The 22,287-nt window shown below is 43.3% G+C and overlaps 1 protein-coding gene across 1 annotated transcript in view; it reads left to right on the top strand.

The window, feature by feature from the left end:
- Positions 1-742: 742 nt before the first annotated feature.
- The window catches only part of IA-2 (tyrosine phosphatase IA-2), a 965,150-nt gene continuing 943,605 nt past the window's right edge, over positions 743-22,287 (top strand). Inside the window, exon 1 of the mRNA XM_067142075.2 lies at positions 743-1,113. Within this exon, the coding sequence (XP_066998176.2) occupies positions 1,023-1,113 (91 nt within the window). The 5' untranslated portion in view covers positions 743-1,022. The remainder of the gene's footprint in view (positions 1,114-22,287) is intronic.

The raw sequence follows: 22,287 nt of genomic DNA, 5'->3' as shown, positions 1-22,287 counted from the left end.
TAGGTACGATTCATTGAATTAAGAAATGTTGCGTGACCTCGAGATGTTTCCTTACTAAGGCTGGATGTTATCAACAGGTGTTCAGGAAATCAATAACACCGGCAATCCAACCGGAATACGCTGCATGAACGAGGAACATTCAAATCGTTACATTAGGTTATAGAAGAGGGCTATCCAAATCGTAAACCAGAGAGCGAGTCATCTCAGCGCCATCTTGTTGCTAGACTCGTCGATTAGCCATTCGCTGTTCTCTCTGAACTTGACAGCTGGGTGGGTTGACGGAGCGAGATAGATTGCATGTAGGAGGAGGAAGGGAAATTTCCTGTATTTTCACGCACGGACAGTGTGCCACTGCAGTGCCGGGCCACATTATGGTACACCTGTGTATAATGCGACATCCTGCTTGCAGCCTTCTCTTCTATATAGGACGGTGACTTTTCTGACGGGCTGGAATTCTCAGTGTATGTTTTATGGAATTGCTGTGTGTCCGATAGAAATCGAGTGCAAGCGAGATAGGTAGCGTGGGTCGAGGTTCGAGGTGTTGGAGGAGGGGAAGCAAAAAATCGATTTTGAACCCTACGCATTCAACACTACGCCCCCTCTACATCTCCCCTACTAACCCCCACCAACAGCACCTTCTCTACCCCCACTTTGTATCCTTACCTACCCCGCTTTTATCGTTCAATTCTAACAGCTGGAGTCACTCAAATGCAGTTGAAATTTAGTTCTTTCCGTGGGAGCATTTAGTACCTACCCAGCTATAAATTTTGGTACAACTGCCTCTAGTTTTATTTCCAAGAGGGCTCATCCCCTCTTCGAAATTTTAGATTTAGTCTTCGTTCAGCTGTTTTGAAAGTTACATCTTTCCTTGTTATTTTTGGTAAAATATCGTCTCTGAGACTTAGTTCTGCGAAATGGCTTGCGCATTGTCACTGAAAATGATATTCAGTGGCAATGTGAATGCGTACTAAACTTTACTCAGAAAGCTGAAATCATTAAATTATATTTTCCCGAGAGGTACCATGAAATCTTTACCAGTGATGCTTCGGGGGTGGATTTTCGCACTTATTAACATCTGGATCATTGGCAGCTCTGTTGGTGAAGGCAATGTTGGTAAGTAGAACACCTTATTAACACAAGGTTATCATTACTCAGGTGAGAGAGTGTCATGCAATAAGGGTACTGTTTTTATATGGTAATGAGCTGTACGTTAAACGTACCAGACATTGATTACCAATATTCAGACGCACCAAGATGTGTCACACTACTCTGTGTGTAAAAATGCCCTTCGCTTGAACTAAATTGAGCTTTTCGTGTTTCTTGAATGAACGCATAGTGTTTTGCTTCTTGCAGACGTAGAAATAGTTTATTTAGTCTTTGTTCAATTATTATCTATCAACTGGTGATTTTACTTACCAATAGTAATTGATAGCTTCTCTTAACAGACTCCATTTCATTGCATTATTGAAATTACAATGAGCGTTATAATCTCCTTCAGCGGTATTGTGTACATGCTTCACCTATAGGGTTTGCCCCACCCTAAAATAAGTTGGACTCAAAATGAATAGAAAATAAACAAGTTAATGTTAGGCCTACACTTTTAAATAGTTTATTTAGATAGCAGTCTGTGTATAGAGATTTAATATATAAAAATGCCAGTCATTTAATTTTATTGAGATATCTACATACACATGTTGACTAAATTAAGTTATGTGTCTTGAAGATTAAGTGGCTTAAATCGACGTGGAGTTCATATCTTGTCGCAATATCAACCCTACGTCATTTCATGGACTATTTAAACATTAATTTTGTCACTTATTGTTATGTCATGTTCTTCAGTGTGAAAACACATTGTTTATTTCTGCAGCCCCATAAGCTGTAGGCAGAACTTGTAACACCTTCATACACTGCGCAGTCATTGAGGAGTTCACATTTCAAGTGCACTTACTTTTTGGAAAACATTTGGTTCGTTAATTATTTAAATACGAGCACTTCGGAATGAGATTGCGCCTGGTTATCAAAACTGAGGTGATAATAATAGGGCCATTTAAGAGGGATTTACGAAATGGATAATTCGTGAAGTTTTACTTGATCAAAATTCATCTCTATAGAGTTAGTAGCACGATGTGAATCGAAATGCCGTCTAGATGATAAGGTAGGAAACGAATTTCTCTTCACCGCTTTATTAGTAAGTATTGCCCCAGGCAGCGTCAAATGTGGCAATAGATGAGTGGTTTATTTTCCTTTTGTTATAAATGACAGTAGGCTAGTTACAAACCATACGAAAGTGTTCTAACAGCTTTAAAATACGCTATACACGGAAGAATTATAATTTCTTATTAGTATATGATGAACGCACAATAGCTGTTAGCAGCGGTGGTTAACCGAGACTGGGCAATCCGTGACTCCATTACCATCAACCAACACAAAACTGTTGACCTCCTAATGTACAGTTTTGAGCCATGATCTATTTTGTTCCTTGAAATGAGCTTGATGTTTGGGACATTTCGTATCGTTTCCTGCAATATAATTTACCTGAACAGTGGAGTATTTTGACATTTTTTTTTGCTAGGGGCTTTACGTCGCACCGACACAGATAGGTCTTATGACGACGAGGGGTAGGAAAGGCCTAGGAGTTGGAAGGAAGCGGCCGTGGCCTTAATTAAGGTACAGCCCCAGCATTTGCCTGGTGTGAAAATGGGAAACCACGGAAAACCATCTTCAGGGCTGCCGATAGTGGGATTCGAACCTACAATCTCCCGGATGCAAGCTCACAGCCGCGCGCCTCTACGCGCACGGCCAACTCGCCCGGTATATTTTGACATTTTTTTGACATTTATGAAAGCAATAAATCCATTATATTTCCGAAGTGGACAGAACCGTCACTGTTCATATGGCCATTGCTCACTTCAAACATTTTGTTTTGATACCATGTAGAAATGATAATATATTTAAATAAACGCTAAATATCGGGCTGCAATTTTGCATATGGTACGAAATGAACCCATGTGTGTTGCGGGTAGCTACGTGAGGAAATCGCAGGGAAACGCTGATATTATTCCAAGAGGAGTCATCATAGTTGGCATCCGTAACATTGGTAGTGAGGTAACACTGTCATACACTAGTCTACTATTGAAGTGATCTACTGAGGCCAATATAATACGTACAGAAGTTGTTTTACATACATACATACATACATACATACATACATACTGAATCCTGGATAGGGTGATGGCGAGTTGATACATGTATCCAGTAGCGGCGATTGGGAGTTAAAAGTGCGGGGGGGGGGGGAAATATACAGCCAACAAACAGTACCGGGTGTGTGGGACATAGCGGACGGGTGGATTGTTATATACATTTTAAAACGCTACAAAATGGTAAGTTTTTGATGCTCTCTAAGTGAATTTTGACAGAAAGGTAAAGGTTAATTTTTTTTTTTTTTTGCTAGGGGCTTTACGTCGCGCCGACACAGATAGGTCTTATGGCGACGATGGGATAGGAAAGGCCTGGGAGTTGGAAGGAAGCGGCCGTGGCCTTAATTAAGGTACAGCCCCAGCATTTGCCTGGTGTGAAAATGGGAAACCACGGAAAACCATTTTCAGGGCTGCCGATAGTGGGATTCGAACCTACTATCTCCCGGATGCAAGCTCACAGCCGCGCGCCTCTACGCGCTCGGCCAACTCGCCCGGTGGTTAATAGTTTACCAAGTTAAGTGTGCTAATAATAATTTGTTGATATTTTGATCCAATATTATATAACGCAACTTTCGTCAAAGGAACAATATTACACATTTGAAAATGAAAACCTACAACCTGTTTTCCAGTCATTGACCGGGTCAGGGATGTAATGAATGAATCATATATAGGCTATTAGTATGATGGGGTCGCCACTCACAAAACGATTTATTCTGATAGATGCTATGAAATGAGAATGGAGAGTGTTGCTGGAATGACAGATGACAGGGAAAACCGGAGTACCCGGAGAAAAACCTGTCCCGCCTCCGCTTTGTCCAGCACAAATCTCACATGGAGTGACCGGGATTTGAACCACGGTATCCAGCGGCGAGAGGCCAACGCGCTGCCGTCTGAGCCACGGAGGCTCTCATTACACATTCATTACAATTAAAAAGAAGTATGGTGTGATTATACAATTAAAACCATTTGGCATTCGACTGCACACTAAGAAATTAACAGACACTAAAGAGACTGCCAGACTGACGGATGCGCGCGGCAAGCGTGGGGGAATCATACTTCAGATTTCCTGATCTTGGCAAAAAATATACCCCTGCTACCCTTCCTCACAGTACATGCAAAGTCTGCACTACTTGCCGTGGCGCTATACAAATCCGTTAGTCGGGATGGACGATATTTTGTGTTTAGTTATTTCCCCTAATAATTTTGTTAATAATTAAAGAAAATTAAAGAAATAGTTAGCTGATAAGACAACAGGGCTTGTAGAAATTGCTTTTTTTAATTAATTCCTTTAATTTATAGTTTCAACTGGCTAAAATGGAATAAAAATGTTATATTTTCTCCACTGCCCCCCCCCCCTCGTCCCCCTAATCGCTGCTACTGCATGTATCAATGCTAACGGAGGTCATTTTGAACACTTCATGTAATAATTAAAAATGGGCCCCTCGTTTCATGATAAGGAAAGTTACAAATTTATTTCGTAGTACAAGGTTGTGTCCGCCTCTGTGCTGTAGTGGTTAGCGTGATTAGCTGCCACCCCCGGAGGCCCGAGTTCGATTCCCGGCTCTGCCACGAAATTTTGATAAGTGGTATGAGGGCTGGAACGGGGTCCACTCAGCCTCGGGAGGTCAACTGAGTAGAGGTGGGTTCGATTCCCACCTCAGCCATCCTGGAAGTGGTTTTCCGTGGTTTCCCACTTCTCCTCCAGGCGAATGCCGGGATGGTACCTAACATACGGCCACGGCCGCTTCCTTCCCTCTTCCTTGCCTATTCCTTCCAATCTTCCCATCCCTCCACAAGGCCCCTGTTCAGCATAGCAGGTGAGGCCGCCTGGGCGAGGTACTGGTCATTCTCCCCAGTTGCATCCCCGACCAAGAGTCTGAAGCTCCAGGACACTGCCCTTGAGGCGGTAGAGGTGGGATCCCTCGCTATGTCCGAGGGAAAAGCCGACCCTGGAGGGTAAAGAGATGATGATGATGATGATGAGTACAAGGTTGTAGTCCGCCTCTGTGGTGTAGTGGTTAGCGTGATTAGCTGCCACCCCCGGAGGCCCGGGTTCGATTCCCGGCTCTGCCACGAAATTTGAAAAGTGGTACGAGGGCTGGAACGGGGTCCACTCAGCCTCGGGAGGTCAACTGAGTAGAGGTGGGTTCGATTCCCACCTCGGGCATCCTGGAAGTGGTTTTCCGTGCTTTCCCACTTCTCCTCCAGGCGAATGCCAGGATGGTACCTAACTTAAGGCCACGGCCGCTTCCTTCCCTCTTCCTTGCCTATCCCTTCCAATCTTCCCATCCCTCCACAAGGCCCCTGTTCAGCATAGCAGTTGAGGCCGCCTGGGCGAGGTACTGGTCATTCTCCCCAGTTATATCCCCCGACCAAGAGTCTGAAGCTCCAGGACACTGCCCTTGAGGCGGTAGAGGTGGGATCCCTCGCTGAGTCCGAGGGAAAAGCCAACCCTGGAGGGTAAGCAGATTAAGAAGAAGAAGATGTACAAGGTTGTATATTATTACAATGAAAAGCAACGACGATAATAATAATAATCATAATAATAAGTTACAAAATTTAGTTTGCAAATCCGAAGGAATTAAAAGAACACACCTATGTGGCACGAATACACACACAAAACATGAAAGTGGCAGGAATGATTTCTGGTACAAACAGGTTGGAACAATGGCAGGAGGGTACTCGGAATGAGGAGATAAAGGCTAATTTAGGAATGAACTCGATGGATGAAGCTGTACGCATAAGCCGGCTTTGATTGGATTGCACACACATACATACACAGTTATAGTAACCAAAACACGCTGACCGTCACAATTTATAAAGAAATAATCTCGTTCCTGAGACCAAATAATTTACTACTATTTACAACTCAACCGTCAATCGTAGGCCTACTAACACTGACTGCCGAGAGTTGTAAACAGGCTCGAAACTTCAGTATTTAGAGTTTAGATAAGGAGGATGTTTTTGTCATCGCATCTTCACTGATTACTGGGTTCTCAGAACTAGCTAATTACTTAAGAGCCTTGTTGATTGTTGTTAGTGGCAGCAAGGGATGATTATTATTGGAACAGCTTGGGAAATCCACATTCTGTCAGAAATAACTACCGTACTCCTATTGACGAAGGAAGCTCTGCACAACGACGGCCTAAGATTGGATTAATCCTCTGTAATACAAATAATACTGTGCTGTGTGCTGTAGCTTTATCATTATGTTAAATCACTTTTCAGCTACTGAATTAAGAAACAGTCATGGGCCCCCGTGCGGGGTCCTTATCGCCGCCACTGAGAAAAAGTTTCATGTGATATGTTGGTACGTTCTGGTCCCGTATATTTCCCATGATTAATGCACTATGTAGAGTTGCAGAAAATGAGTTCTAATACGGAAGTAGAGCGTTTCCGGACCCCTGTTCATATGACATATTTTTTATTCCACATGTGGGGAATGTTGTAACACTCTGTATGTTAGTACCAATAATCGCTCAAAAAACATGTTTTTAGACTTCCCTTCTAAATAAAAGGCACACATCTCTGCAGATGATTATGAGGGTATTTAGGGGTTGTACTAAGGATGTAAAAGAGATGGCATATATGTCTCTGGTAAGACTCCAACTAGAGTATGGTTTTAGTATATGGGACCCTCACCAGGATTACTTGATTCCAGAACTGCGAAAAATCCAAAGAAAAGCCGCTCGATTTGTTCTGTGTGATATCCGACAAAACGGTAGCATTACGAAAATATCGCAAAGTTTGGGCTGGGAAGATTTGGGAGAAAGGAGACGAGCTGCTTGACTAAATGGTTCCGAGCTGTCAGTGGAGAGATGGTGTGGAATGACATTAGTAGACGAATAAGTTTGAGTGATGTATTTAAAAGTAGGAAAGATCACAATACGAAGATAAAGTTGGAATTCAAGAGGATAAATTGGGGAAAATATTCTTTTATAAGTAGGAGAGTTAGGGATTGCAATAATTTACCAAGGGAGATGTTCAATAAATTCCCATATTCTTTGCAATTATTTAAAAAATGCCTAGGAAAACAGCTGATAGGGAATCTGCCACCTAGGCGATTGCATTAAATGCAGATGAATGTTGATTGGTTTGTTTAATTACATACATACATACATCATCATTATAGACCGTTATGCCTTTCAGCGTTCAGTCTGAAAGCCTCAGTGAATTTACTAATCGCCACCAGAATCCTGGATTTAAACTAGTTCTGTGGCCTAATTTAGTTCTATACCTCTCATATTTAAATCGTTAGAAACTGAGTCTAACCATTGTCGTCTTGGTCTCCCTCTACTTCTCTTACCCTCCATAACTGTGTCATTGTTCTCCTAGGCAACATATCCTCCTCCATTCGCCTCACATTACCCAATCAAAGCCGGCTTATGCGTACAGCTTCATCCATCGAGTTCATTCCTAAATTAGCCTTTATCTCCTCATTCCGAGTACCCTCCTGCCATTGTTCCAACCTGTTTGTACCAGAAATCATTCCTGCCACTTTCATGTTTTATGAATAAGATATCCCGAGTCCACCCAGCTTTCGCTCCCGTAAAACAAAGTTGGTCTGAAAACAGACCTATTTAAAAATTTGGTCCGGGAGCTGACTTCCTTCTTACAGAATACTGTTGATCGCAACTGCGAGCTCACTGCATTAGCTTTACTGCACCTTGATTCAATCTCACTATATTACCATCCTGGGAGAACACATCCTAAATACTAGAAATTATCTGCCTACTGCAACTTTGTATCACCAATCTGACATTCAGTTCTCTCAAATTTCTTATCTACTGACATCAAGTTAGTCTTCGAAAGGCTAATTTTCATACCATACTCATTGCACCTATTTTCAAGTTGGAAGATATTAGACTGCAGGCTTTCGGCACAGTCTGCCATTAAGACCAAGTCGTCAGCATAGGCTAGACTGCTTACTACATTTCCACCTAACTGAATCCCTCCCTACCACTTTATACCTTTCAGCAGATAATCCATGTAAACTACGAACAACAAAGGCGAAAGATTACAGCCTTGTCTAACCCCTGTAAGTACCCTGAACGAAGAAATCATTCTACCATCAATTCTCACTGCAGCCCAATTGTCAACATAAATGCCTTTGACTGATTTTAATAATCTATCATTAATCCCATAGTCCCTCAGTACGGTGAATATGGTTAACATCTTTTCCCTCGGTACCTACGCTTTATCCAGATCTACGAAACATAAACACAACTGTCTATTCCTCTCGTAGCATTTTTCAATTACCTGGCACATACTGCAAATTTGATCCTGACAGCCTCTCTGTGGTCTGAAACCACACTGGTTTTCATCCAACTTCCTCTCAACGACTGATCGCACCCTCTCTTCCAAGATGCCAGTGAATACTTTGCCTGGTACACTAATCAATGAGATACCTCGCTAGTTGTTGGAGTCCTTCCTGTTCCCTTGCCTATGGATAGATGCAATTACTACCTTTGTCCAATATAAAGGTACTTTATCAACACTCCGTGCTAATCTTATTATTCTATGAAGCCATTTCGTCCGTGCCTTCCCACTATACTTCACCAATTCAGGTGTAATTTCATCTATTCCTGCTGCTTTATGACAATGGAGTTTATTTACCATCCTTTCCACTTCCTCAAGAGTAATTTCACCAACATAATTTTCCTCCTCCCCATGAGTTTGGTTGTCCGCGACACCACCATGAAGATTTCCTTTTACGTTCAGAAACTTTTCAAATATTCCCTCCACCTGTCCAGTGATTCCCTGGGATCTATTATGAGTGCACCTGAATGACCCAAAACACTGTTCATTTCCTTTTTCCCTCCCTTCCTAAGATTCTTTGTTCCTGTCCAGAAAGGTTTCCCTGCTGCTTGACCTAGCCTTTCCAGGTTATTACCAAAATCTTCCCACGACTTCTTTTGGATTCAGCACCTATTTGTTTCGCTCTGTTTCTTTCATCTATGTACAATTCTCTGCCTGCATCAGCCCTTGTTTGAAGCAATTTCTGATAAGCCTTCTTTTTTTGCGTCTACAAGCTGCTCTCACTTCATCATTCCACCGAGATGTTCGCTTTTCCCCATCTTTACACACAGTTGTTCCTAGGCATTCCCTTACTGTTGCTACAACAGCATCCCTGTATGCCACCCATTCTCTTTCTATATACTGAACCTGCTTACTGTCCACTGTTCGGAACTCTCTACTAATTATATCCATACACTTCTGCCTAATTTCCTAGTCCTGGAGATTTTCTATCGTTATTCGTTGACAGACAGATTTCACTTTCTCTATCCTAGGCCTAGAGATACTTAGCTCACTACAGATCTGTTTCATGGAAAAATCCCAGAAAAACCCGTAAATTCCTAACGGATAGTCTATTATGGATCTGGTACCCCTAGCCTCCCATGTGTATCGGTGAATAGCCTTATGCTTGAAGAATGTATTCGTAACTGCTAAACCCATACTAGCACAGAAGTCTAGCAAACGCTTCCGATTCCCATTAGCTGCCATATCTTCCCCACATTTACCAATCACCCTTTCGTATCCTTCAGTTCTATTTCCAACTCTCGCATTGAAATCGCCTATTAGCACTACCCTATCCTTGCTGTTGAACCTGACTACGTTGTCACTCAATGCTTCATAAAACTTGTAAACTTGATCCTCATCTGTACCCTCACATGGTGACTACACTGAGACAATTCTCGTCCTTATTCCTCCAACTGCCAAATCTGCCCACATCATTCGCTCGTTTACGTGCGTAACAGAAACTATTTTGCGTGCAATAGTATTCTTGATGAACAACCCTACCCCAGACTCTGCCTTTCCCTTTTTAACACCCGTCAAGTACACTTTATAATCTCCTAGCTCTTCCTCTTTATCTCCCCTTACCTGAATATCACTTAATCCTAGCACATCCAGATGCATCCTCTTTGCTAACTCAGCCAGTTCTATTTTCTTTCTTCCGCAAGCCCCATTAATACTGATAGCTCCCCATCGAATTCCATTTCGTTCGCCAAGTTGTTTCCAAGGAGTCCCTCACCTGTCAAATGGGAGTGGATACACCCGTTTCTCCCATAGGTCCGAGACTTGCTTAAGATGTTCAGAGCTCGGTAAATTCATGAAGCAGGATGCTACCCTACTTGCACATAGACCGTGCGAGTTGGCCGTGCGCGTAGAGGCGCGCGGCTGTGAGCTTACATCCGGGAGATCGTGGATTCGAGCCCCATTGTCGGCAGCCCTGAAGATGGTTTTCCGTGGTTTCCCATTTTCACACCAGGTAAATGCTGGGGCTGTACCTTAATTAAGGCCACGGCCGCTTCCTTCCAACTCCTAGGTCTTTCCTATCCCATCGTCGCCATAAGACCTATCTGTGTCGGTGCGACGTAAAGCAACTAGCAAAGAAAACTTAAACATAGTCCAAGTGAGAATCTCTGCTGTAACGGGTTAGGGACCACCGGTGGATTGTAGAGCCCTGGCCGTCTGAGCACAAAGAAGGCCATGACTCAGAATATGTCCGATATTCCCACTCCCATTCCATAGCAACTGGTATCCCGACTCTCAGGACCACTTACTAGGCCACTGAGCCGTTGCCCATGGTTCACGAACTAGGACGTGACTACAGTAACGCACGCCATGAAACATTTGGTTTAATTATTATCAAGATACAAGCATTATATATAGTGTACCTGAAAGGAACATTGTTTCTTTGAGCGTAGGTCTATATAAAACACTAAAATGAACTAACATTTCCAGATTTTGTTCGATGTATCCTTTAGGACTCAAATTCAATGTTTTAACATCACACCTACTCAGTTAGGTCCTCAGGTGACAATGGGAATTAAACGGCCGTGGCCTTAATTAACTCACAGCCTGGTGTGAAAATGGGAAACCATCTTCAGGGCTGACGATGGTGGGGTTCGGAGTCACCATGTCCCGAATGCAATATCACAGCAATCTGAAACGAATCGTGTGCCCAGCTCGCTTGGATATTTCTTATTGGAAGCTACTTTCGGTACATTTCCTTTCTTTTACATTTGCATGCTACCGTATCTGTATCATTCAATAGCGTGTCATCCAATCCTTACAATCGTTCTGTATCCCTGCATTATGAATTAAAACCATTCCATTTCAAGGAATTACTCAATGTTTATTCTTTAGACTGTTTCATTCATCATGACTATTCAATCGTACTTGACCTTACTTTAGTTGTTACCGGGCGAGTTGACCGTGCAGTTAGAAGCGCGCATGTGAGCTTCCATCCGGGAGATAGTGGGTTCGAATCCCACTGTCTGCAGCTAGTCATATTCCATCGTCACCATAAGATTTGTCTATGCCGGTGCGCCGTATAAATGAAAGTAGCCGTTTGCTTGAATAATCAACTTATCTCGTACTAGTGCATAAAGCTAGTATGAATTCGTCTCCTTGTCCTCCTACCTTCGCGCTTGCCCTTCAGGCTCATCTGTTCTTTCACTGTGAGACAAGTCGTCTATTTCGTACTACTGTACAGGTGCCGACACCAGTCTCCTATCTTAGGGCTGATGATTAAGGTCTCCAGGCAACAACAATAATCTCACCCAGATTCGCTCTTTCCCAACCAAGCCAATTCTATCCTGTGTTTTAATTTAGTTCCATCCAGGCATACATCACTTTGATACTGATAGCATTCCGTAGAATTCCGGTTATTCTGAATCCACGCCCCGCCCTTCAGAAGTAACATTCAGCTCCCATACGTCCCAAACCAAACTAAAAACCATGGCTCAACAGCCCCGAAGGGCCATGGCCTACCAAGCGACCACTGCTCATCCTGAAGGCCTGCAGATTACGAGGCGTCGTGTGGTTGGCTCGACGAATCCCCTCGGCCGTTATTCTTGGCTTTATAGACTGGGACCACTATCTCATCGTGAGATAGCTCCGCAACTGTAATCACGTAGGATAAGTGGACCTCGAACTAGCCCTCAGATCGAGGTAAAACTCGCTGACCTGGCCGGGAATCGAACCTCGGACCTCTGGGCAAGAGGCAGACACGCTACCCCTATACCACAGGGCCGACTCCCGTACGTCCCAGGTTCCCTAATATAATTATACACGTAGTTAAAAAATATCTATGAAGCTAGTGGCTACTACATGTCCGACTCATTGGCTGAAAGGTCAGCGTTGAGGCCTTCGGTTCAGAGGGTCCCGTGTTCGGTTCCCGGTCGGGTCGGGGATTTTAATCGAGTGTGATTAATTCTTCTGGCCCGGGGACTGGGTGTTTGTGTCATCACTTTCCTCTTCATATTCAGACAACACACTACACTACCAACCACCACAGAAACACGCAATAGTAATTACATCCCTCCATATAGGGTTGGCGTCAGGAAGGGCATCCGGTCGTAAACAGGGTCAAATCCACATGTGCTATTCAGTGTGCACCCGCGATGTCGGAAAAGTGGTGGAAGAAGAAGAATAAGAAAAAATAAGAAGTGGCTACTACATGAAACAGTGTGTCGCACATGTCCAGAAAAAAAGGAAGGACTTGGGTTTCACCGGTAAGTTACAATGCTGTCGTGCCACCAGCAACCGCACAATCTGTAACCGTGCCGGATGCGAACAGTGTTGACAAACCAATTTTCATTTAATAAGCTATGCCTCCATCCAGGATACGGTAAGATAAATCAGAACCAGATGAGGTTAGGAAATAGGCCAAAAATTGATAGCAGTGCTTACCGGGTAGGGAATGATAATATTCTCTGCTCTGTTCAAATAGCGAACTACTATAACAGCAAACAGTTCGTAACATTTAATTTCGTACACTGAATTAGTCGTCGGGAAATACAGCTATACAAGTCTTTACGGAGAACAAGTCCAACGATTCCGTGAAAGGTTTATAAATAATAATTAATTAGTACATTGAAATAAATTATGCATACAAATTATGCACGCAAAAAAAGATAAAATCTAAAACCATCTCAAGAACTCATTGTTGTAGAATAAATTAGTGTAAAGTATAATTTGGAACGCCATAAACCGAGATATTCCTTCCCCAGATAAAACATAGATGGGTCATACAATATCGCAAGAGGTATTTCAAGATGAAAACCCTAAAGACGTGGGGGAAAATGTTCAATCACGTGTTCTATACTGAATGCTAAAATAACGCAAGATCAGTTACATTTTAACAAAGATTATTTGTTTTGCTGTTACGTGGTCTATATGAACAATTTAATTTATAACTGCCTGCCGAAACTATTTTTGATTAATACATTTATAAACTAGCTGGAAAAGAAAACACATGGCAACCTTAAAATAGAATGACGTTTCATTCTTGAAAGAACATCAGATTCTATGAAATCACACTCAGGTATTTATAGTTATTTCTGTTTAAATATTTATGAACTGGATGTCCGCCTCTGTGGTTAGTGTAATTAGCTGCCACCCCCGGAGGACCGGGTTCTATTCCCGGCTGTGCCACGAAATTTGAAAAGTGGTGCGACGGCTGGAACAGGGTACACTCAACCTCCAGGGGTCAACTGAGTAGAGGGAGTTCGATTCCCCACTCAGCCATCCTCGAAGTGGTTTTCCGTGCTTTCCCTGCAGGCAAATGCCGGGATGGTACCTAACTCAAGGCCACGGCTGCTTCCTTCCCTTTTCCATGTCTATCCCTTGCGATCTTCCCATCCTCTCACAAGGCCCCTGCTCGCCTGGGCGAGATACTGGTCCTCCTGCCCATTTGTATCCCCGACCCAAAGTTTCACGCTCCAGGACACTGCCCATGGGCGGTAGAAGTGGGAACCCTCGCTGAGTCCGAGGGGAAAAAACCAACCCTGGAAGGTAAACAGATTAAAAAAGAAAGAAAGAATGAACTTGATTGTGTGTCTTTGCTGGCAGGATGTAGTGTTTACAGTGCACTATATCTTCTGGTATGGGCTAGTATAAATTTGTTACTTTCAATGACCTGTCTGTCTCATCCTTGGCTTTGACAATATGAAAGTGACTGAAGTAAGAGCGATGCTAGTAATACCATTCCTTATGCTGCTAGTCCCTGTTATGAATGGTGTGAAAATATCGCTCATAGGGTCGGTTGGTGCATGCATTTCGCTGGGCTTGGCAGACTGACATGTAATAGCAACTTCTAGCTCGGTGAGGAAAGCAACGGGAAACTACCTCACTTCTCATTTCCCTAGTATGTCTCTTCAGTGACGCCTGGGCTATTTATGACAGATGTTGGTGGAGCTGTGGAGGATAAAACCAGCCTTCGGGCTGAATCCCCAACATACACAATAATCATGTTATTGGCTTTTACGGTATTCGGAGTCGCCGAGGTGCGTGGAATTTAGTCCCGCAGGAGTTCATTTACGTGCCAGTAAATCTACCAACGCGGGGCTGACGTATTTGAGCACCTTCAAATACTACAGGACTGAGCCGTGATCAGAACCTGCCAAGTTGGGGGTCAGAAGGCCAGCGCCCGGCTGATGAACTTGAAATCTGGAACTTACCATAATGAAGTCCTGCTTTGTCTTCACTCCAGCATATTTTAATTAAGTAGTTTCTTTTTTGAGTTTAGTAGACTGCTGTTACCGTATGTTTTCCTTTTCAGATCGTTTATGAATTTATTAATCAAAGTTAAGTTTAAGCGGAATGAAAAAAATAACAGTTATAAATTATCTGATTCGAAACTGAAAAGGGATGGTTTCAGATATTTTTAAAAATCTCCCTAAGCTGCTTTTGAAGAACTGTCAAGTACCAGCATTAAGTGAAACACTCTTATAAACAGCTACTGTCCGTAATATACATAACACTACTGGAGGAAACTGGTAGTTTTACAGCATGAAATACGCTGATGTCCGCCTCTGTGGTGTAGTTGTTAGTGTGATAAGCTCCCACCCCGGAGGCCGGGTTCAATTCCCGGCTCTGCCACGAAATTTGAAAAGTGGTACGAGGGCTGGAAACGGGGGTCCACTTAACCTCGGGAGGTCAACTGAGTAGATGGTGCGTTCGATTCCCACTGGAAGTGGTTTACCGTGGTTTCCCACTTCTCTTCCAGGCAAATACCGGGATGATACCTAACTTGAGGCCACGGGCGCTTCCTTCCCTCTTCCTTGTCTATCCTTTCCAATCTTCCCATTCCCCACAAGGACCCTGTTCAGCATAGCAGGTGAGGTCGCCTGTGCGAGGTAGGGCCTACTGGTCCTCCTTCCCAGTTGAAATTGAATGGCGTATGGCTTTTAGCGCCGGGAGTGTCCATGAACAAGTTTGGCTCGCCAGATGTAGGTCTTTTGATTTGACGCCCGTGGCCGACCCGCGCGTCGTGATGCGGATGAAATGATGATGAAGACGACACATACACCCAGTCCCCGTGCCAGCGGAATTGTCCGATTATGGTTAAAATTCCTGACCCTGCCGGGAATCGAACCCGCTTCCTTCCAACTCCTGGACCTTTCCTATCCCATCGTCCCCATAAGACCTATCTGCGTCGGTGTGACGTAAAGCCACAAGCAAAAAAATGTTCTGTATCCTGTTGACCTGTTCACAGGAAGGGAAGTGGAAGTCTCGTTTCTAAATTGAACCTACATTGTCCAGGCAACCCTCGAATGGACAATTCTAAATGAACCAACACAACGTATAACATTTCCATTAGGCACGTCGAGCAACATTGCCGCTACCTACACTGTATCCATATTGATTTCATGGAGCGTACCGTGACTTGTGTTAGTCTATTCTCCATCCCAGTGTTGCCTGCTAGGCCAGAATCCCCTCCAATGACAAACTGTACTGGCTGTTGGTCTTATCCTACGCTCCGGAACCAGTGATACATATGCTATCCCCTGTGACTTATCTGTCATTCGTTGACCTCGGTGAAAAACTGGCATTGTTGTCGATGGGCTATAACGTAGCCGTAATACTTTACGCAAGATAATAATAATAATAATAATAATAATAATAATAATAATAATAATAGTAATAATAATAATAATAATGTTCACCTCTGTGGTGTAGTGGTTAGTGTGATTAGCTGCCATCCCCGGAGGTCCAGGTTCGATTCCAGAATCTGCCACGACTTTGGTACGACTGGAACGGGATTCACTCAGCTTCGGGAGGTAAACTGAGTTTAGCGGGGGGGGGGGGGGTTCGATTCCTACCTCAGCCATCCTCCAAGTGGTTTTCCACTTCTTCTCCAGGCTAATACCTAACTTAATAAGATCACGGCCACTTCCTTCCCTCTTCCTTTCCTGTCCCTTCCAATCTTCCCATCTGCCACAAGGCCCCTGTTCAGCATAGCGAACGAGGCCACCTGGGCGATGTACTGGACTGCTGGTCTTTCTCCTCAGTTGTATCCCCGAGCAAATGTCTCACGTTTCAGAACACTGCCACGTTGAGTCCGAGGGAAAAACAAACCCCAAACGGTAAACAGATTTTGCACATAGGACGCAAAACCCCAGCTTAGAGTAATGAAGAGGTTTTCTCTACAAGTTGCTTTACGTCACACGGGCGCAGGTAGGTCTTATGGAGACGATGATATAAGAAAGGGCTAGGAGTGGGAAGGAAGCGGCCGTGGCCTTACCTAAGGTACAGCCCCAGCATTTTCCAGGTGTGAAAATGGGAAACCACGGAAAACCATCTTCAGGGCTGCTGACAGTGGGATTAGAATCTATTGAAGAGTATTTTCCACTTTAATAGGGGCAGTACGTCAGAACTACTAGACACCCAGAAAAAAAGGCTGCAATCAAACCTGGCAAGTAGAAAGTGTCCGGCGAAAGTGCCGCAGATAAGGAGCGCCTGAATGTGGCTTTGAAGCACTGTATTCCGGAGTAAAATCGTCGGAGGTGTGGACGAGGAAGAAGCACAATGGCCTCAAATCCGAAGAAGAATAAGGCACCACCTATGCAGCAGGAGGACTTTTAGGAATAGAAAACCGGGCGAGTTGGCCGTGCGCGTAGAGGCGCGCGGCTGTGAGCTTGCATCCGGGAGATAGTAGGTTCGAGTCCCACTATCGGCAGCCTTGAAGATGGTTTTCCGTGGTTTCCCATTTTCACACCAGGCAAATGCTGGGGCTGTACCTTAATTAAGGCCACGGCCGCTTCCTTCCAACTCCTAGGCCTTTCCTATCCCATCGTCGCCATACGACCTATCTGTGTCGGTGCGACGTAAAGCCCCTAGCAAAAAAAAAAAGGAATAGAAAAGTAAGCGACTTTATTCTTAATGTGAACCTCAAATTTTATTTGTCATTACTTGGGCAAATTAAATGTCCATTTTTAATTAAGAAATTAGCTTCATTTGAATACTAAAATAAAGATATACAATGCAGCTATGTTGTGTAGTAGAATAAGGCCTCCCCCCACGTTCAAAGCACAAACATTTCTGCTATACAACGTTCAAAATATACTGCAGAGCAATTTGCAGCAGCGATGAGTCCTTTAGGTTGAATAGAGCAGAGGCATAGAATTCTTAAAAAATGTTATTTTTTAATTTGTCTTTGAAAAATTTGTGCGAGAAATCCACTATTTTTTATATACAGAGTCTGTGACATCAGTTTCAAGAAAGCAGGGCAGCTTTTTTTTAAAAAAATATTTCATCACTCCTACATGGCCGGCAATACTGTATTTGATGTCTGCTAGAGGACAGACTGTTTCTCTCCCCTGAACACAGCGACTCCCCAGAGCTGTCTTACAATGTGGTTCGTTAAACACAAGCTGAGAAACAACAGTCAGATGTAATGTCCAACGAGGGGAGGGGGAGTTTGAGAATAGAGGTGATGAACTCCTCGACTTGACTACCTTATCCGCTCCTGAGTTCGGCTCAGCTCAGCTCAGGGATGCTACAATAATAATAATAATAATAATAATAATAATAATAATAATAATAATAATAATAATAATAATAATGTCCGCCCCTGTGGTGTAGTAGTTAGTGTGATTAGCTGCCACCCCCGGAGGCCCGGGTTCGATTCCCCGCTCTGCCACGAAATTTGAACATTTGTACGAGGGCTGGAACGGGGTCTACTCGGCCTCGGGAGGTCAACTGAGTAGAGGAGGGTTCGATTCCCAAATCAGTCATCCTCGAAGTGGTTTCCCACTTCTCCTCCAGACAAATGCTGGGATGGTACGTAACTTAAGGCCACGGCCGCTTCTTTCCCTCTACGTTGTCTATTCTTTCCAATCTTCCCATCCCCCACAAGACCCCTGTTCAGCATAGGAGGTGAGGCCACCTGGGCGAGGTACTGGTCCTCCTTCCCAGTTTTATCCCTCCGACCCAAAGTCGCACGCTCCAGGACACTGCCCTTGAGACGGTAGAGGTGGGATCCCTCGCTGAGTCCGAGGGAAAAACCAATCCTGGAGGGTAGGCAGATTAAAAAAATAAATAATAATAATAATTTCGTGTGGCTATTGCTAGCATGGTGCAGCCCTTGTAAGGCAGACCCTCCAATGTGGGTGGGTGGCATTTGTCGTGTATAGTAGTGCCGTTGTAGTGGAAGATAGTGTTGAGTGTGATGAGTTGCGGCGATTTTAGGAACAGCACAAATACCCAGCCCCTGAACGGAGGGAATTAACTATTTAAGATTAAAATCGAACCCGATGTCCTCTGATCCGAGGGCACTACGGATCCGTGCAAGGCTGCTACCAATATTACTGGCCGTGCAAAGACAGGGAACTTGAGCCTCTTATAGCATATGCACATGATCACAATGTCTGGTGTGATAATCCAGTTCCCTTTGCTTTTGCTGTGGAAGGAGGAGACGGTGCATTTTGCTATTCATGGCGTGAGCGAAGGTTCTGTTTTGATCATTTCCTAACTTCATCAAACTATCATTTTGCTACGTGGAATAGCCATATTACTAGAAAATGATGTTACTTGGGAGGATACCTGTTGATTGGTGTCCTAATACCTAGCAATTTAATTCGGACATGTGTTGGTGCAAAGTTTTATTCATGTGAAAGTCGAGCATTAATTCTAGTTTAAAACAGGGAGAGGCAGCGATGAGTTCAGCTACATTGCGACAGGCCTAAATTATTAGTTAATCCATCGTGACCCACGACGATTTGGCTATGAACATGGACATTCCCATCGATTTCGATTTGGACAGCTGTTATTAGTAGGCTGTGTACCTGATCTTGTTATCTTTTGTTATGTTTGTTATATTTTATCATGAAATTTTACACTTGTGAATTAGTCTGTTGACAGTACAAGTGAAATTTGCTCAGTGTAGCGGTATCTTGGGCTTCATGAATAAATAAATAAATAAATAAATAAATAAATAAATAAATAAATAAATAAATAAATAAATAATGAATGAAGCTGAAAGGCAATATAGACCCTACCTTTCGTCAAAGCTATTGAAAACGACCATCATTCTCGATACAAACGTTACATCGGCGTAGAAAATTAGTCGTTGTATGTCCACCTCTGCAATTTCACATGTTTTTTTTTGCTAGGGGCTTTACGTCGCACCGACACAGATAGGTCTTATGGCGACGATGGGATAGGAAAGGCCTAGGAGTTGGAAGGAAGCGGCCGTGGCCTTAATTAAGGTACAGCCCCAGCATTTGCCTGGTGTGAAAATGGGAAACCACGGAAAACCATTTTCAGGGCTGCCGATAGTGGGATTCGAACCTACTATCTCCCGGATGCAAGCTCACAGCCGCGCGCCTCTACGCGCACGGCCAACTCGCCCGGTAATTTCACATATTAGTCCTATTAATTTCATTTTCCAGGTCTTGAAGAGTAGGCCTCTGTGAGGTTTAAAGTACGTCACATAGAGACTTTTACACACACACACACACACACACACACACACACACACACACACACATACACACTAGTACTATACATCATAATGATAGTTAACACAATTAACGTTCAACAATAAGTGTAGGAATGCAACACTAATAACGTGTGCTCGCCGGGCGAGTTGGCCGTGCTTAAGGGCGCGCAGCTGTTAGCTTGCATCTGGGAGATAGTGAGTTCGAACTCCACTGTCGGTAGCCCTGAAGATGGTTTTCCGTGGTTTCCCATTTTCACGCCAGGCTGTATCTTAACTAAGGCCACAGGCGCTTCCTTCCCATTCATAAGCCTTTCCTATCCCATCGTCGCCATAAGACCTATTCCTCTTCCTAGTCTGTCCCTTCCAATCTTCCCATCCCCCCGCAAGGCCTCTGTTCAGCATAGCAGGTGAGGCCACCTGGGCGAGGTACTGGTCATCCTCCCCAGGACACTGTCCTTGAGGGTAAACAAATAAAGAAGAAGACACAACTCTTTAGTTATTTATTAGTAATTTCAAAATTAGTTTTGTGTTAATTTCCATGTTTCTTTTGTTAAAAACGTATGATTCTGATTATGCAACTATGGACTGTGTATTATGTTTATTATTTTACCGTAGGTTTAGTTTATTTAAGTTTTTTTGCTAGTGGCTTTACGTCGCACCGACACAGATAGGTCTTATGGCGACGATGGGATAGAAAAGGCCTAGGAGTTGGAAGAAAGCGGTCGTGGCCTTAATTAAGGTACAGCCCCATTTGCCTGGTGCGAAAATGGGAAACCACGGATAACCATCTTCAGGGCTGCCGACTGTGAGGTTCGAACCGACTATCTACCGGATGCAAGCTCACAGCTGCGCGCTCCTAACCGCACGGCCAACTCGCCCAATGACTGGGAAATTGACATTGACGATAGTTCCACAGACACAGCGTCGAATGTGTTATTCTGGAGCAAGGTCGTCCTCAGCGTATGTTCTAATATCAACAATAGAGGTCTGCAAATGAGCCAGTTGGTTCGCTCACGCTCATTCGAACCTCATACGGTCCACTAGCAGCATGTACAAGGCGGCTGATGAGCTTGTTTCGACGAACTAACTTGTAAGGAGCGAGGAAAGGAAAGTGGCGGACCATAAATTGCTGGACACCGTGCAAATATTTTAACTAATTATGCATTTGAAGTAATGTAATTACTAGGGCCCGGTTTTTTAGGTTTTAAACCGATTTTTTCTGGCGAATTAATTAACAAATTTCAGGATATATATTCATTTCACATTTCCCGAAGCAGAATATGTTTATTTACTTTTTATTTATTTATGTATTTGGGAACCAAAACAGTAAGAAGCCGAATTACACAGTTCCGCAATGAAAAAAATATTTACAATGAGTAGCACAATGCAAACATAAAAAAATAAGTGGAAGAATAATGAGAAAAAATCATCTAATGATAAAAATAGAGGAAAAAATTAAAAACTAACAAAATAACTGCAGGGACATAACGATTAACAATAAAACATAAAGGCAAAAGAAACAAAGAGGAAAATTAAAGATTGAAAGCAAGACGAAGAGAAGAACTCATAGTTTGGCACAGTAAGATAAGTACAGACAAAACACAGTATAGTACAGTAAAACATAAATAAATATTACATTATGTACAATAGAGGGGACGGCAATGAGAGAACAAACAAGGAATATGAAGAAAATGAGCTAGGTTAAGGTAAGGAAGAATCGAATAAAGGAGGCATACGAAGAAAGAACGTCCAAGTTTGTGTCAGAAGATAAGAGTTAAGGAGGGTTGGAATGCGAATAAGTAAAGTTCTCTTAACAAGAGAGAGGTGGGAATACGGAATATGAAGGGGTGGATTAATCCTGGTTTTGCGAGTTGGAATATGTAGGGAAAAGAAGGATGCAGGTTCAGGAGAACGAAATAAACCATTAACAGCGTTATATAGGAATCTAAGGTGAATTTTGTTGTACCTAAAATAACCTAAATAGCTGTTTTGCCTTCTTCAAACGAAGAATGCAATTTTCCCATTGAAACTTGTGAGATCAGGTTACACCTTGTTGCAGCTGATGCAATGTCACGAGTAGCGTAACGGGTTAGCCTCCAGTCATCCACAGAGAATACAGCTGGCAGAATGCGTGGTGAATGGTTGCTACAATACTTTATTGACTTTAATTGTTGTATAGCGAAACAATGCCTAAATCCCACGTATTGAAAAATGCATTGCTACAGATGGAAACTTTATTACGGATGATCGACTTCGACAGACCGTAAACGGGAATGTAGACCTTTAATCAACAACACACTCCGTACGTCCTTGACAATGTGCAGTAATAAGTCGTCAGGTTAGTTCAGTACTCGACAA

This window comes from Anabrus simplex, chromosome 2 (assembly GCF_040414725.1).
Source record: "Anabrus simplex isolate iqAnaSimp1 chromosome 2, ASM4041472v1, whole genome shotgun sequence".
Classification (NCBI taxonomy): domain Eukaryota; kingdom Metazoa; phylum Arthropoda; class Insecta; order Orthoptera; family Tettigoniidae; genus Anabrus; species Anabrus simplex.
The sequence above is the reverse complement of the archived record's forward strand: the minus strand, read 5'-3'. Positions and strand labels throughout refer to the sequence as shown.